The sequence below is a fragment of the Azolla caroliniana genome, unplaced genomic scaffold (genome assembly GCF_043228905.1).
Source record: "Azolla caroliniana isolate FFs.n. ecotype wild unplaced genomic scaffold, voAzoCaro1.0.p SCAF_14, whole genome shotgun sequence".
NCBI lineage: Eukaryota > Viridiplantae > Streptophyta > Polypodiopsida > Salviniales > Salviniaceae > Azolla > Azolla caroliniana.
The window spans coordinates 241,179-259,280 of NW_028230449.1; the positions used below are offsets into that span (position 1 = coordinate 241,179).

The window sequence follows — 18,102 nt, forward strand, 5'->3', positions numbered from 1 at the left end:
TGGTCACGAGACTGTTCGCCGTTATCCCTTCGAGCCTATGCGATCTGGAGATCTCACACCATTTGTGACAGCTCTTCTAGAGCTGCGCCTCCGGAGGGACCTTTGACCACTCCGCTCAGGGCGGAGCCCATCTCAAGCCAACCCCGAGTTTCTTCCTTCCTAGCCGGTACCGACACCGGCTCCTCGAGCTCCCTCGCCAAGACCGGCCTTGCTGCTGACGAGCCCTCGTCGCTCCACTCACGCCGCTTGTTGAAACGACAGCAGACCCTCCTTACCATGGCCCAATCTATCGTGAGCCCTTCATCTGTTTCCAACAGGAGACCCACCTTCTCCCGGTCCATGGCGTCCACCGACTTGATGAATAGTAGTACCTGGCTTGTGTCGAGCAGGGTCCGGTCCAGCGTTGACAACCGCGCGAACTATTTCTCAAACTCATGGAGGAGCGCCGACGCATTCCTCCCCTTCCGAAGTCTCGGTTCGACAGCTGAAGTGAGTCATCGAACCCATACATCTCGAGGAGCCACAACTCGAACTCCTCCCAAGTCTGCCATCCGACCAGCACCTCGAGCACCTCTGCGTGGATGCTCGACGTCACCACCCGAGGGAATCCGGATAGCCGCCTGTCCACCGAGATATCCCTCATGATCATTTCGTCTCGGTAGGCCTCCAAGTAGCTCGTGGCATTCTTCCCACCGAATCGACCTATGGTGCCGACGATCGACTCAATGGCCTTGTCGAGGGCACCCGTTCCCTTGCGAGCGCTCACTAGCCAGTCGACAACTACGGCCATAACTTCAACAAGCTCAGATCCCCTCATCCTTCACTCCTTTGCCGCCTGTTTCACGTCAAGTTCACCAAATATGTCGAGTTGTTACGCTCTTCGAGTGTGGAAAGAGGCGGGACCGCAGGGGCCTTCAACCAAGGAACGTGAGAAAGAAGAGAGAGAGAGCAGCTTGCAGAATCACAGAGGGAGAAAGAGAGAACAAAGTCTTGATTACAAAATCAACAACGATTACAACCGGCAAGCCAGCAACGGACCCAACTCAAACGAACACACACACACACTATGCTCACGCACGCACACAACCCGACTGCATAGTGGAGCCTTTGCCGGAAGCACACGGGCTGTCCACGAAGTAGAGGCAACTCAGGCTAAAATCCTGCAGAGGAAGACGAACGATGGAGAAGAGAGCTCCGTCCCCGGTCCGACAACACTTCCCCCTTGCTCCCCAAAACGCGATACTATTATCCGCCTTCTTCCTTCCCTTTTGTAGGCCGTCGAGGCCGACCGTTGCACCCTCGTTTTCCTCAATTTATTCTTCGTGCTTCCGGACAAAGATACTCTTCGATTTCCTAGACATTCAGTGCGTCACATCTCGTCTATTTTACACCCACCGTCCTACTCCTAGTTATGTGCAAGGTATTAGTTGGTGTGAAAAAGTGTAGGGCCAGTTCACGCGCCCCGCTTTTGCCGATTCTGCTTCTGGCCGGTTTTCTTCACGACACCGCGATAATCCACAACCAAACGAAGCGAACCATCTTTCTTCTTAACGAAAAATATGGGTGTGCCGGCAGGAGATCTTGAATGATGGATAAACCCATTCGCCAAGTTCTCATCGATATATTCCCGAAGAACCTCTAGCTTCATGGGCGAAAGGTTATAAATTGGCGCCCATGGAGGCTCTTTTCCGGGCTGCAAATCAATCGGGCAATCATATGGTCGATGCTCTCGTAGTCTATTGGACTTCACCTTATCAAACACATCGGAGATTTCTATATATTTATTTGGTAGTTGGACCCCCGATTCTTGTGAGCTCGATGCAAGAGTTGCTAAAACTGTGAACACGAACATGTCTTCCTTCCGTCCTTCTTCGCGTAACTGATGTATAGATATTGTCGAAATCTTTTGGAAGGTTATATCCTTTGTTGGACTTTTAAGAGACTCAGATTGTATTATGACCTCTTCAATGGTTCTTTTTCTCCAATCAATAGTTGGGTTATGTAGCTCAAACCATGGAAGACCAAGAACTAGGGAGTGCTCTGGACTACTAATGATGTTGAATGAGATGACACTAACCAAATTGCCTAGGACTACACGAATTGGTTCAAACTCTTCAACTATATCACCTGATGCTATGGGGCGTCCATCAATGACTCCGACAGACATTGGGTTTGGGAGCTTATGCAACTAAATATTATTCATTACAGCGAACTCACGATCCATGAAACAAGAGTTGGCTCCAGAGTCTAAGATGGCAGAAGCTGGGACTCGATGGCACCTACATGTGTTAAGCTCAACTTGAGCAGAGAAAACTCGACTAGCTTGACTAGATGAAATGGAACCACAACTAGGGACGGACGTTATATGCCTAGGGCTGTCCAACCAAATGGCTCCGATTTTGGCCGGACTTACTCGTTTAACACATCATCTAATTGGCTCAAGACATCAAAGGAATTTTTATGACAAGGGCTACTAGGCCTGCTTGGGTTACAAGAAGGTGGTGCAGAAATTGAAATGGGATTTTCATGAGCACTTACTTGGTTAACTTGTCGTCTTGGTTTATGTGGACAAGTCATCGCAATATGCCCTGGACCACCACAATAGAGGCATAAACGATTTGTTCGACGTCGTTGCTTTTCAGCATCCGATAATGGTCCTTGACGTCGTGTTGTCTCGATTTCCATTGGAGTAGGGCCTTCCACATAACTTGACTTTGATACTTGGGGTGGAGTTGCGACGACCGAAGCCTATGTTTCTGTTGGTTGGAAGCGTAACATTTGTTGACGCTCAGAGCGTCGCTCAAATAAGCGATTGTCACATCGCACGACCTGACTTATTGATTCAATAAGAGATTTTGGATCATCATGGAAGGTAAGAAGTAAATCCCTCACATCATTGCGCAAACCTTGACGAAATTGGTCCATTGACGCCGCCTCGTCCCATGGAATATCACATGTTAGAAGGCGAAAATCTGCAGCATAAGCGGAAGCAGGACGATCTCCTTGTCGTAATCGCCGAATTTTGTTTACTGTAGTTCTCATACTATCGGTGTCTCCAAAGTTGGCTTGGAACTCATTGACAAGGGTGAGTGCTTCTCTAGAAGTGGTGCAAACCACGCTAATGCGGTACCCGTTAATAAGGTACCAACTAGTCCCACGCGAGCAACATTAGTTGGATAATAGCTAGGATGCAATTTAATCACAAAGTCGTACCTGATTTAGAAATCCACGAAATTGAGACCTTGTACCATCAAACTTGGCCGATAGACTAATCTTTGGTTCTTTCAACGAGGTTTGAACTTCTACCGCTTATCGTTGCAATAGAATAGCCTCTAATTGATGCACCCGTTGAGATAACTCTTCAAATTGTTGTACCTTCTCAGCACTTACTTGTAGGTCGCCTAACAATCTATGATTTTGTTGCTCTAGGGCCACGAATTTGGTCGATAACATATTGAGTTCGGAGAGAACGCGCATATATTCTTGCTTGTTGATGGATTCCATAGCTACGAGAGAGATTTGCTAGATTCGCTTGAATAAGTTTAAGAGAAGAAGGAGAAGAAATTGGAGAATAAGAAAAGAAGATTTCGGTTTAAACTATCGAGACTCAAGAGAGAGAGAGAGAGAGAGAGAGAAGAGAAGAAATGAAAATGAGATTATATTATGAAGAAACAAGGTTACAAAGAGTAGGCTAAGGGCTAAAGACTGGCATTGAACCGAATGAGTTATGATGAATAAATAGACACATATTTATAGGTCCTTATGGAGTATTCTAGAATGTTCTAGAATATATTAGATATTTATGATATTTAATGTAATCATGGAATATCCTAGAATGTTCTAGAATACTCTAAATATTTTGTAATAACTAATAATATATTTATTATAACTATACATCATATATGTTGTTATAATGGTTAAAGGTCTAATATATAAACCAAGACGTCGTGGGCTCGAATCCTTATAAGGCCAAAATGTATGTCTTTATGATACTTGGGTCAGAACCTCTTCCTCATCTGACTCTTCTTCTACCATAGGAGAGTCACTTTGTGGTGCTTTACCTTGGAGTCACTACTGTCTGCTCAAACTCCACTTGCTTTGAAGTACCCTCCTCTTACATTGTAGATTATTGTCTGCTCAAACTCCACTTGCTTCAGAGTACCCTCCTCTTGCATTGTAGAATAATCTGGTTTTCCTAGACTTACCTTGTTCAACTCTCTTTTAATATCAAAACAATAAAAGAGGAATTTATAGACCCTATGTGTAAATCTATAGACATCAACATCCCATATAAAGCTTAATCGGGTTGGGCCAAATTGGTTCCCAAACTGATTAAGCCTTAACCAATTTAGGGATTGGTTCGGTCCAGATTTGAGAACCCCAAAACCAATCTAGGCTTAACCTTGCTTGGCTTAGTTTGGCTTGGATAAGGTCAAACTCGTTAAGCCTAAACCGAACCGTTGGTGATTCCTAATATTGAGCTTATAAGATATTATAATTGCATTGGTCTTACATTCAACAATTTCGAGATAACTGCATATTATGGCTATTGAATCTCAAGTCTGAAAGGGAAAGTGTCCAAGAGAGATTCTAGATTTTTAAGTCTATGAAAACTAAGAAGTTGAGTAAGAGACATGTCACACTTTGTTTTAATAGTTTTTATGTTGACTTTTGAAACATATGGGCAAGCATATTTCCTTATTTAAGTATGTGTAAACTAAGAAATGAAGAAAAGAGTCATGACCCACTATGTTTTAATAGCTTTATGTTGACTTTTGAAGTCTACGGGCAAACATGTTTCTTTATCCTCATAATTTATAAATGGAGGGGGTTCATAATAATTTGTAATGCTATCTTATATCTAAAAACTTCAATCTCCCTCAATATTACATATTCTTTTTTTTAGTTAGAAAGAAAACTCCAATATATTTTAACTTTTTGCCTAATTAGTTAGAGAGAAGGTCAAAAGTTTTGTGCAACTCCAAATTGAGCTATCATTTGGTGTTTGTACCAGAAACATCAAATGCTATCTTACATCTAAAAACTTCGATCTCCCTCAACATTACATCTTTGCTTTTTTAGTTATAGAGAGAAAACTCTAATATATCCTAACTTTTTACCCAATTGGTTAGAGAGAAGGTCAAAAGTTTTGCGCAACTCCAAATTGAGCTATCATTTGGTGCTTGTACCAGAAACATGCACACAAAGATGTATATTTGTGATGATAGATTGATAGATACGTCCAAAGAAAGGTTTTGGCAGCATTTGCTAATTTGCTCTACATCACCAACTTTGATAGATAAGTATATACTTCCAAAGAAAGGATGGGGTGTGTGTGTGTGTGTGTGTTGTTTAGGTTGTTGGTTATAGCGGATTGAATTGCATATTGCATGCATATTTGATAGCTAGAGGTTATGTGAGTTTCTCATGTTCCTGTTCCTACTCCTACTCCTCCTCCTCTGTAAGAGGGGACATGAACGAAGGTGGGTGGTGTGTCCTGATCATAACATCACTGTCACGACTCACGACTTTCGCTCAATTCAAATTTTCTTCTCTTTGGGAGTGGGGCTTAAAACTTTAGAGAAGTAATAGATAGATACATACATACATACATACATACATACATATATATATATATATACATACATACATTACATACATACATACATACATATATATATATAAAATATATATATACTGTTGCTTCTTCCTTTCTTTCTCTTCTTTGAGAGAGATGGGGGTGAAGAGAGGTTTTAGAAAGACAGAGAAAGTCCTCTCTCTCTCTCTCTCTCTCTCTCTCTCTCTCTCTCTCTCTCTTAGTTAGAGAGAGAAAGTTCTCTCTCGCTGACTGAGCTGCCGCGACAGAGCAGGAGCCGCGTTGTTTAATCGGCCAGGTCAAATGGCCAGGTCAGACGCGCCTGTCTCTTCTGTGCTTCTGCTGCTTCTCTCTGCCTCTCTGCCTCTGTGCTTCTGCTGAGATGAGATGAGATGAGATGAGATGAGATGAGATGAGAGCAGATTAAACACAGAACAGAACAGAACAGAACAGAGAACATCATTAATTCTTCCATTTCTCCTTCCTTCCTTCCTGCTTTATAAATTATTACGTAACTCTTTCATCTCCTCCCATCTATGGATCGCTATAACCTGCACGCGTATACCGACGACAGTCTAGAGAGTGGTAGTAGTGAATGGGGCGCGGATCGTTCACCGGCATGGCCAGGTCTCCACATGGGCCGTAACCATAGCCAAACCGACCTCTCCCAGAAGAGCTCGTCAATGGCGACTGTGGATGTGCCCTACCCTAAATACGCCGAGCCTCTATATGAAGCCTTCATATGCCCCTTAACAAAGCAGGTGATGCAAGATCCCGTGTCGTTGGAGAATGGGCAGACCTTCGAGCGCGCGGCCATCACACGGTGGCTCCAGGAATGCAAAGAGAAAGGGCGGATCCCCACGTGCCCTGTCACCGGAGACGAACTTGACTCCACCTCCCTTCGCCCGTCCAATGCTCTTCGAAGCACCATCGAAGAATGGATATATCGCACTGATGCCGCACACATCGATAATGCCAAGATCGTCCTCATGTCTAGCACGTTCCCCGAAGACATCCTTCGGGCATTGCATGATTTGCGCCAACTTTGCTCCAAGAATAAAGTCAACCAGAGGAGAATCAGAAGCGCTGGAATCATTCCGGTCATCGCCGATCAGCTCCGTGATGGTCAAGAAATCCGTTGGGCTGCACTCTCTACGCTTCGAATCATAGCCCAAGACGACGACGATAACAAGGTACTACTTGACTCCTGCTTCTCTTCCTTCTAGTACGGGTAAAATCTCTTAAATGATGCATGGAGACACATGCTGTCAACGTTGTATGCATGTCGGTGTGTAATTTTTCAGATGTGTGCATGGCACGGTTGAACCCCCATGGTTTTAATCAGGGAGGCAATAGAGGGACAACAAGGATATTCATAGAAAATAGACAGAACTTAAAAATGATTGCTTGAAAAAAATTTAAGAGAGAATTCTCAATCATAGCCTAATAGCTCGATTACACTTGAACCCTAATCTTCCATTGATGCAGGTAAGTTAAAAACTTGACTACACTTGAACCCAAATGTTCTGCCCTCTTGATTAATCCTCCCTATTTATCCATGATTTTTGGTAGGTGTATGAAACATCAATGCTTGATTCATATTCCCTTTAGCTAACCCTTAGTCCACGTCATTTTTTCCACACACCTTCACAAACTGTACATTTGTCTTGGGTTAGCCACAGTGAACACCGTATGTGGAAATCATGACAACCCAATGTCTTGTTATGTGTCTGAAAGAGTTCCCATCATGCTCATAGTGTATATATGAAATAGAAAATGAGAGTCTAACCTTTGTTCGGTCCCTAGGGTTAGAACTAACAAGAGCAAACCTCTGGTCAAGGGAGGTTGTTGGTCAATGCCTGTGTTATGTAGTAACTAGCATGGTGGGATATCATAGAGGGACATTTCTTCTCAGCTGAAATCTGACATGTAAAACAATTACACATGAATCACAAAGGAGCCAAGATTGACATGTTTCTTGGAATGTACACAGAAGCTGAAATAACTTCGAAATGACAAGTTTATGGATACACTTAAGTTCCCACTTGAGCACAAACCAAAGATGGGAGATTAGAGCCATAGTATTTGATGCATGCGTAATGCAAACTCTGCTTTAATGAACCGAGATTTGGGAAGACAGTATTTCAGCAAGCTCATGGAATAAACTGGAGAAAATTCCAAAAAGTAAACCTTCTCAAACAGTATAAGTGCATACCAAAAGCAGGAACAATGCCTCTAATTGCCACCCCAATTCTGCATGGAAAACTGGACGTGTAAAACAGGAAAACCACAGAAAAAAAAATCTTTCCACTAACTGGTTCCAAGATGTCTGCAAAAGGTTTGCAAGATGACATGCTGAAGAATATCTGGATGTGCACATAGAATGAAAGAAACACATGCAAGAATACTAATTGGTTCCATGTTTTACTCAGCCACATTCACAGCCCTCCACACTAAATGGAGAACAACCTAAAACCAATCCGAGTTTGAATACGTCGGAGACACATTAATATTCAATATTAAGAAAATTACTGATGGCATCTGACGGACACTCAAGCTCACATCTGGAAACTCATGCCCAGGAGATTGAGATGTGCTGTCATAAGTGGTTTTGGAACAACATTTATTCATAGTCTCTCTATGGGGTTCTTTGCATCTTGGACCTCACGTGTCCCTTTATGCTTCCTGTGTTTGGTTCTCTGACCCTACCATGGATGGGGAACATGTTCTCCACTATGGTTTTTGTCAATGGCCATAACTTGGCTACGCTGCTTATTTGTTCTAAACCCATCCACAAGTCATTTTAATGTGAATCAGAAGTAATGCGCCACATTGAGTATTGGAGTTTGATATTTAAAACTAATCCAAATCTTCCTGTTAAAGGAGTGAAAACATGGACACGGAATTCATTGTCAAAATCAATCAAGGGACATTCATGTAAACAAAGCGTCTTGAGCAAACTTATACATTACAGTAAAATTGCAGAAATGTCTTTCAAGGTTGGAGTTCTCCTTACGGTATGATAGCACCATTGGAATGTAGACAGATTTAGAATTGAGTAGATTACCCATGCTGAGGCTGATATTGTCGAGGATAAATCTCACTTACAAGCACTGTCAGCCTCCATGAAGTTCATCTTTAGATTCTCTAAGCTGTTCTCTACCTATGATGATTTCATGTGAAATGTGCAATCTCTAAACATTTGGCCCTGGAGGCATATACCTGTACCTTTGGGCACTATATAGTCATATTCATACAACTGTGCAATACTTTGCAGTCTTACGGTGTACAGAAATTCAACCCTGGATTTGGCAATGATTTTGACTTGTTTGATTGAATTTTTCGAGCTTATGAATGTGTTTACAATAGATCGGAAATTTTGACCTCAGGAAACATCTTCTTTACATGGGCCTACATTGTTGCACAACCAAAATTTCCTGGGTTACCCTCTTTTATAAACACTAATCTTACAAAAACCCTAACTTATGAAGTAACTGAATATTGCACAAGTACCAGCCTGAAAATTATTGCATTATCCAAGCAACAAGCTGCCTTTCCAGGGCGATGTTCTTAGCACTCATTCCCAATGTTAAATCGATGCAGGCTTGTGTGAAAGAACTGCTTGCATGAAGAGCAAAAGCAGGACGGCTTTTTAAAAGAGAATACCCTCATTTTTTGGAAATCCTCGATTCCTGTATTGTATGCTGGCTTTGTTTTTAGAGTTGTGCGCTGCTATTATCTCTTGCTATTGTGAATCAAAGAACTCTATTGAGAGAGATAGAAATAGAGATGTTTTATTGTGTTTATTCAGGAAGCGATAGGAGCCACAGATGCAATCAGGAGCTGTTTTAGGTGTCTTTCACATAAGTTGTCAAAGGAAAAAGAGGAGGCTATTCATCTGTTGGCAGATTTATCAAGCTATGAACCACTTAGTGGAAAAATTGCTGCTGTAAATGGATCGATACTTATTCTTGTTGGACTAACAAGTAGCACGTCCGAAAATTTGGTCATTGTTCAAAAAGCGGAAGAGACATTAAAGCACCTGGAAGATAATGTTGAGAATGTAAAACAAATGGCTGAGAATGGGCGGCTACAGCCATTATTGAAGCATCTAGTTGAGGGTAATTTCTTAGTCCTCTTGATTCTGAAATTATTTTTTGAGAATGATGTATGTGATTTCAATTTTATATGATCTTTGAAGAATCGTAATTATGAAAAAATTAAACATCTGCTGCTTGCATATGATTTATTTTCTCATCTGGTTAGTGGAAAGCTCCTATTCTTGATGCAGTGTTTCAAATCATTTGCAAGATTAAATCTTCCATGTTGAGGTCTGATGATTGGGGGGGGGGGGGGGGGTAATAGTTCAATCCGACAGGGGACATAGGTTACATTTGACAAAAGGTTGAAGTTAGACTTTTCTCATGTAGGAAATATCAGCTCTTCTCCACATCCATAATAAGTATATAATCTAGAACCAAAGGACCAATATGGCTAAGAAGCTTTGTCCACCCCCCTGGCCAATCCAAAACAGACAAAGGTTGTAATGTTGTGAGATAGATAAGTAATAAGCATATCAAGCACATGGGATCCAGAAGGAACGACCTTGGATAGTAGGTTATGAGTAACATATCAATTGATTAACATGTCAATTTCTATACAACGTGGTCTCTAACATCCGTTTGGGTCCTGGACGCTAGGAAAATAAGACTGTTGAAGCATACCATACATGGGTTTAGTAAATGCAGAAACCAGAAAGATCATGTACGTGTCTCTTTAAACAAATTACCCAATCTCTTAGTGTTCACTTCAAGACTGAACCATACAATGATTTTGTGTTTTGCTAAAAGGTTCAAGTTTAATGAGTTCTTTTTGCTACTTATCAAGCTGGCAATAAATCTTTCATACAGGTGGCGAGGAGGTACGTTCTGAGATGACAATATACCTTGCAGATATTGTCCCGAGCAAGGAAGGGAAAATACTTATAGCTGAAGTTGCAGGCCAAGCATTAGTGAAGATGCTGAATTCTAAGTCCCTTGCTAATAAAGAGGCTGCTTTGAAATGCTTGGCGAAGATTTCAAGCATCAAGGAAAACGGGCAGGTGCTAGTTGATGCAGAAGTTCTTCCAGCTGTAGTCAGAGATCTCTTTTTGGTTGGGTCGAGTCAACTGCCCACGAAGGTCAAAGAAATCTCAGCAACAGTTCTTGCTAATATAGTAACGTCCGGAATTGATTTGAGCAAGCTACCTATAAACTTGACCTCAGAGGAGGTCATTCACAATCTTTTGCATATGGTGAGCAACACAGGTCCTACTCTCCAAGGGAAACTGCTTCAGGTATTGGTAGGACTTGCGGAGTCAGCTAATGTTAAGAATCTGGTTCACTCTATTCAGAGTGCTGGGGCGGTAAGCAGTCTGATACAATTTCTGGAAGCTCCACAAATGGAGATACGCTTGAATTGTGTGAAACTTCTCAACCTTGTCTCACCATTGATGGGGCCAATGCTTGCCAATTGGCTGCGTGATACCCCTGGCCAGCCAGGAGTACTGGTACGACTCCTAGAATCAAGTGGAATCTCAGAAGAGCAAGCTGCTGCAGCAGGTCTTCTTGCGAACCTACCTAACTCCGACATTTATCTCACTCGAGCATTACTCAAAGAAGGTGCTCATCATATTGTTCTGAGAAGAATCAATGAACTCCACCAAGGAACATCTGCTGCCATCGGAGGTGGTCGGCATGTCAGTGTCTTCAAAGTTGGTCTGGTTTCCATTTTGTGCCGGTTTACGTTCATGCTGGAGGATGAAGTCATGAGATCATTTGCTCAAGAACAGAACCTGGTTTACCTATTTGTAGAGTTGCTTAGGTTGGGGGAGTTGGATGATATAAAATACTACTCGGCCCTAGCTTTACAAAATCTTTCCAATGTCTCTAAGAGTCTATCCAAAGTTCCTGATGTTGAAATAAAAAAGAAATGTTTTTGTTGCCCCTTCTTTGGACCACCTAAACCAATAATAACTCTATGTGTCGTGCATGGTGGAGTATGCAGTGCCAAGGACACGTTTTGTCTTGTTGAAGCAGGGGCAGTGGTTCTTCTTGGCTCGAACTTGGATCATAAGAATGTATCAGTGGTTGAAGCATGCTTAGGAGCACTCTCCTCTCTCATGGATGAAAGCGTAGCGAATGTCGAGGGGGGTGTTAGCGTGCTAAATAGAGCAGGCATTATCCCAGCAATCTTGGAAATAATGAAGGATCATAAAACGGATGCACTGTGGCGTAACTCAGTGTGGATGGTAGAGAGATTCCTAGGCATTCGTGATATGGCACAGTTCCTCTCTCTTGACCCAAGTGTCCATGCTGGCCTTGTTGAGGCATTTCGGCATGGCAACCTGAGCACAAAGCAGACCGCAGAAAGAGCTCTGAAGCAGCTAAACAAGATCCCAAACTTCTCTACCTATGTCCGTTGACAATATTTCTCATTCCAATTGTGAAGGGCAACATCGACTGAGGCTTATTTTCTGTACCACGCTGCACGCATTTCAAGTTTAAGAATGCAAGACTTTCTCAACGAGTGAGCAATACCTTTAGCTGCATTACAACCTTGGATTTGAGTTCATGTCCTCAAAACTCTGTTCAGTCCATTGTATTCATTTATTCTTTCCTCCTAAAACTATATGAATCTTGTACAAAACACTCTCCGATCACATGGCATTGTTTGGGATGTTTAATTTCCCAAGCAAGTGTATTATCATCAATTTAATCATGGTTTGATAGTTTTGCTGCTCCATAAGTGAAGAGAAACAAAACAAGTTTAGACATTGAAGTTAACGAGGCCAACTTTATTTATTATGCTGCTAAGACTGACGTAAACAAAAGCTAAGGCACTTAATTAATATTACAAAACAAAGCATGATGTCTTACCTTTAAGTATTGGTCTGAAAAGTTGCCAGGCTGTTTCAATCTATAGGTCCTAAACAAATACTAGAGCACTTCATTATGTCATGATGATGATCCAACGATCAGCCTACAGGCAGAAGTTGGGATCAATAATACAAAAGGAAAACTTGGCATGTGTGTGGTATGTTGATGAGAGTATGTGAGAAGACGTTGTTCCAAAATTGCACTTGTAATCATCAAAAATATGTACTAGTCTTAAGCAAATTTTAGAGATGTCTTGCAACATGCACAAGATGACCTAAAATCAACAAATTTTTACTCTAATGAAGGTATGTTACTCATAAAGGACTGCCAAGAAGTACAAAGACATCCATCAAACTAGTTTCATAACTTAATTAATTAGTACTTTTTAATCTTGTTGTAAACTAAGACCGCTAGTATGTCGAAACAAGCGACAAGCACAAGTGATGAATCACAGCAAGTTGATGCAGACAGGATCAACAAACTGAACAGATTGAGCAACGAGTACAACTTAACCAGAATCGAGAGAGAGAGAGAGAGAGACTAAGAGGCACAAACAGAGTAATTGTATCATTTCAAGAGTTACAATACAAGAAAGGCACTATCCATCATCATCTCAAACTAGGTTACAGGCTCAATTTATGTATGGACTAAAATAGGGCAACTATATTTATAGAATTGTCCTAAACCTAGTTTGTCCAAATGGGACAGTGTGAATACGTCCATTATACACCCATATTTGACAAATCCTTCTTCCAAGCACCAAGAGCAAATAAGCTCATACTTCTTGCCCATGTTGGGAGTTTCTAGGGAGCACATACACACTACCAAAGACCATTAACAACTAATCCACAAAACATTCTTATATGTCAACCAAATCCTTGAAAGTTTGAGTCAACAATATATTGGGACCTTTGTGACAATCAATACCCGTAACCCCAAATTTCTTATTAATACCTCCTCCTCTCCTCGGATCATCCTCTACACCTAAAACACCACTTTATCACCAACGAACTTAGATGTTATGTTATTAGAGGAAGCACCCCTCAAGGCTTTCTCACAATGAAGAAACTATTTTGTAAACGATTGGTAAAAAGAGGTTACCCACCCTTCTTTCATCCAACAAAACTACAAAAAGGTACTATTTAATACTAGAAACTCTCTCATACATAACATAAAACCCGAAAACACCCATATCTCCACAATTCGTCAACTTAGATATTCTAAAAATACACCTAGAATAGGATTACATCACTTTCAAAAAAACCTTCATAAAGACCTACTTCTAGATCCTGAACTAAATATAGCGTACCAAGGGTTCAAGACGCTTTCATATGTTGGACCAAAGCTAGGTCCATCTCCTCATTCCTTGTCAAACCGGCTCAAACCGGTTAAGCCGATTAGGTTATTTTAGACTTCTATTAGTGTTAATTGGGTAAGGGTTAGAAGGACTTAGAGAGTTGAGAGTATGCTGTCGACACAGACATCAGAGAGAGAGAGAGAGAGTAATTAGAGAGAGTGAAAGAAAGAGTTAGAGCCTGCACAGTGCACGGGCCGCCTTCTATGCAGCAACGAGCACCTCTGCACGCCTTCTACCGAGTCCCAACGGCATACCCAGTAGTTACTACTAGTAAGTACATACCACCTTTACTTTACTTTTTTTCAGCTTGGCATGTATCTGTTCTCTCATTTCTAGTATCTACAAAACCTATTCTTCCACAAGATTTCAATATATGTACAAACTAATGTGACCGCATTCGGAGAAATGTCCTCCCTTTTGCATCTTCTCAAAATGTTTCAAGACTTCATGACCGAGATCATGTTGTGCATATCCAGCCACAAGGGCATTCCAAGTGATAATATTCTGTTCCAAAAGTTCGTCAAACACTTCTTGTGCTTTTACAAGAGCCTCACATTTGGCATACATGCCCACTAATGCAGTGCCAAGCACAACATCAAGTTTTGCCAGTAATTCCCATTTGCCTATCTCGTCATGAATCATTTCACCTTTTTCAAGAGATTGTATGCTTGCACAAGCTTTGACAACACAAATGAAAGTGACAGAGTTGGGGCGAATGCCCTCATCTTGCATCTGCCCGAAGCATTTCTATTCTAAAGGCTTGTGGCAATAGAGGGCCTCTGGACATCGGCAAAAAGATCCATGAGGAGGTTAATAAGCTTGGATTACTTGGAAAAAATATTGTCCTTGGCACAGCCATGATGGACATGTAACAATCTTAATCATTGTGATCATGGGAACAAATGAGATGAACTTTGAAACACATTTAAAGACTACATTCATGTTTGTAGGAAGATGACTTAGGTCATGATGGAAGAACAACCGCATTGATAATTTATATCAGCTTAACCGGTTTAGGGATCGGTTCGGTTCGGTCCAGGTTCATTTAAGATAGGATTTCCAAGTGTTACATGTGCCGTAAAGAAAAACCACCATGCATCAATATGGATTCCTTGCACTGATGAGAACTCATGACATTGACATGGATTTTGTGAACCTACCACATCAATATGCAATTTTGTTTGGGGTTGACCCAATGAATGGTTATCCACCACTTCCGCATGATTTCTTCTTGGATTTCATCTTAATCGACCACAAGTAGCTAATTGCTCATTGTGTCCCTCTTTCGTTGTCGCTAAGTTTCGCATGCGTGTGTTGCTCGAGTGGGACCATAGGGGCCTTGGACCAGGGAGTCAGAAGGGATGAGGAAGTCGAAGATTCTTGCCCATTAAATAATAGGCCCTCATTGAGTAAGTGGCTCATCGGGCTTAGGAGCTCGTTGACCTTTTGCGCTTGTCAACAAAGTTAGAAGGGTTTCGGACACGATCAACGCGATGAAGTTTAACACTCGGTTAAGGGATTATAAAGACAAAATCATGGGGAAAATATACGTAAGTTATGATAAAAAATGGGGTTTTTTTACAATGTATCGGCTTAATACCATGATTTCAATGGTTTGTACAAATCAATCAATCGGTATACACAAGGAGCTAAAATAATCTGGTGAAGGCGAGTCTAGTGGCCTCCGAGCTTGACATCCGCCGATGGCTACTACGTTGCCTCAATTCGGAGCAGCTCTTGTGCCACTACAACCTCCTTTTCGCAACCGGCCACCGAGTTAGTCCACCCTTATCCCGAAACCACTGTCACACGTGGCATTCTCCAATGTGGAGAAAACGTTTGAGCCGGTTTAGGGTTTAGGCACATTCACTGCTAGTCCACTACAATGGCAAAATTCTTCTAATACACCAAGTAAATGTTGCATACTATCAACATCATATGAGAAGAGTACCACATCATTTGCATATAGAAGCAATAAGATAACATGTTGCATCAAATTGGGGCCATTCCATCCTTCTTCTCTTGCAACCTTATTCACCACTTCTTCTAATTTATCGATACATAAGCCAAAGAGTGTGGGTGATAGTGGACATCCTTGCTTGACCCCCATGTTACTTAAAAAGCTCTTTGAGAATCCACTATCGATTTTTAGTTGGCATTTAACTTGTTCATATAGGCGTGCAACTGCAACTTGGTACTCTAATGGCATGTCAATGTCTACCATTCTATTCGAAAGCTCACTTCGTGGTACAATATCAAAAGCTTTCTTAAAATCAACAAAACAACAATAAAGTGTTTTTCCTTGTAGTCGACTCTTTTCCATGATTACTCTTAATGTGACCAAATGATCCACGATGGAGTGCTTTGGTCTAAATCCGGCTTGCCCAAGTGCTCTTTTGCTTGTATTCTCAGCCCATGTGCTTATCTTTTGCTCCATAATAGTACTATATAATTTAGCAATAGTTGAGTTCACCATTATTGTACGATAATTTGCTACTTGATTCTTATCTTTGCCTTTAAATATTGGTTTAATCCAATTCATAAGCCAATCATTTGGAAATCCTTGTTTTATAGCTTGCTCTAAAATTGTCATTATCCAATGACGAGTGTGTGGTGTTGTTCATTTTAAAAGCTCACTTGAGACATAGGTTGAATCTACTGCTTTCCCACTTGCCATCTTCTTTATTCCCTTATTGACATCATCAATATCGATACATGTAGTGCATGGAGTTTCAATTTTCTCAACCATAGGAGCCACACCTTCATGCATATATAACCTTTGTACATAGTCTAGCATCTCTTCATTTGTAAAGTGACCTTTCACATCTTCTTTCTTACCCTTGAGTTGTCCCCATGCTAATTTTGGTTTCAGCTTAAACAAGTTTTTCTTTTTCACCTCTTGCATTTGGAAATATCTTCTTTTCTTTCTCCTCACTACTTTCTTGTATATGTGCCATGCAACAATCTTTTTATTCCCCCCTTTTATGGACTTAAACCATTTGAGAAACATCTTACATTCATCGTCGAACCAAAAATTACATGGAAAACTACACACCTTATGCCCACCCACTTGTCTCTTAGAGCATTGATATCCAACCTAAGGATTATATCCTTCAAATGTTGCCAATTTTCTTTAACATCGTTGCTTAGAGAGAAATTTAACAAATGGTTCTCCACTTCATTTGCATACATCTCTTTTCATCTTTCACTTCACGACATCTGGTGGAATGTGGAATTGCAAGCTCTAAGTACAATGGCTTGTGGTTTGAGTCCGGAGATAGAGAACCAACTTTAAACACATTCACCAATGATAGATCACATGCCAACATTAATGCATAATCAACCACACTTCCTTCACTTGAGGATGGTAAACATGTGAGCACATTTGTCAATGGGAATGCCTTTATACCATTTAGGATAATCAAGTTTGTGCAATTTAGCATATGTATCAAAAGTTTTCAATAATCTGACATGACACAATCCTCTGAGACACGCAATAGACAATGTTCTACTACATTTTCTTCAAATGTCTCCACGTTTTGGAAATTTCCAACTCTTGCATTGAAGTCTCCCATAATTAAAACTTTACCAAGCTTCTCAAATGAAAGTATATCATGGCATAACTCTGTAAAAGGATCATCACAATCTAAACCCAAACCTACTATAGTAGTCTTTGTGAGGAATGTAACATTCAATTATATACAACTTCTCTTTCCCCAAATTAACCTCTATCCATATGTATCTATATACAACTCGTTTTGCCCCGAAGTGCTTATCAATGCCCTAAGACCATGAGGGTGTCAAGGGGGTTTATATAGGTTTTTCGAGGGGGGGATAAAAAAATAGGGAGTTGGGGGTAAGGGTGTGCTATATGCACATGTGCACTTAAGAAAAGAGAGGGTATTGGGTAAGGGTGTTTAAAAGATAAGGAAAAGGGAATGGTGGTAAGGGGAGTGGTAATGAGTGAGGGGGCGTGGGAAAAGGTGTAGTGAGGGGCGGAAAAAGTAAGACAAAAGAGGGGAGGGGTAAAGATTTAGAGAGAGGTAAGATTGGGTTTAAATGAAAAAAGAAAGAAAAAGAAAGTCGATGATGCCATTTGCAATGCCATGTAACGTTTTGCGAGGGCACTCATCATGAATGAGGGCTCGATGGTCGACGATGCTAACTCAATGTGGGTGCCTATTCCCGATACATGGGCCTCCATAAAAGACTAGGCTTTAGGGTTAATGAGC

The 18,102-nt window shown here is 41.2% G+C and overlaps 1 protein-coding gene and 1 long non-coding RNA gene across 2 annotated transcripts; both read left to right on the forward strand.

The window, feature by feature from the left end:
* Positions 1-6,026: 6,026 nt before the first annotated feature.
* On the forward strand, positions 6,027-12,415 carry LOC147855073 (U-box domain-containing protein 44-like). Its single transcript, XM_087330144.1, has 3 exons — positions 6,027-6,789; positions 9,408-9,717; positions 10,507-12,415. Exons 1-3 carry the CDS (start codon positions 6,133-6,135, stop codon positions 12,057-12,059), a joined length of 2,520 nt encoding a protein of 839 aa, XP_087186270.1. The 5' UTR covers positions 6,027-6,132; the 3' UTR covers positions 12,060-12,415.
* LOC147855074 (uncharacterized) lies at positions 6,796-8,934 on the forward strand. Its single transcript, XR_015530794.1, has 2 exons — positions 6,796-7,525; positions 7,673-8,934. It is a non-coding gene; the product is annotated as an uncharacterized LOC147855074 (long non-coding RNA).
* Positions 12,416-18,102: the final 5,687 nt, after the last annotated feature.

What these genes read in the sequence shown, in the direction of transcription:
- LOC147855073 (XM_087330144.1), top strand. Translation starts at nt 6,133, where the DNA reads ATGGATCGCTATAACCTGCACGCGTATACCGACGACAGTCTAGAGAGT. An exon ending in AAGACGACGACGATAACAAG is followed by an intron (nt 6,790 to 9,407) that starts GTACTACTTGAC and finishes GTGTTTATTCAG; the next exon opens with GAAGCGATAGGAGCCACAGA. An exon ending in ATTGAAGCATCTAGTTGAGG is followed by an intron (nt 9,718 to 10,506) that starts GTAATTTCTTAG and finishes TCTTTCATACAG; the next exon opens with GTGGCGAGGAGGTACGTTCT.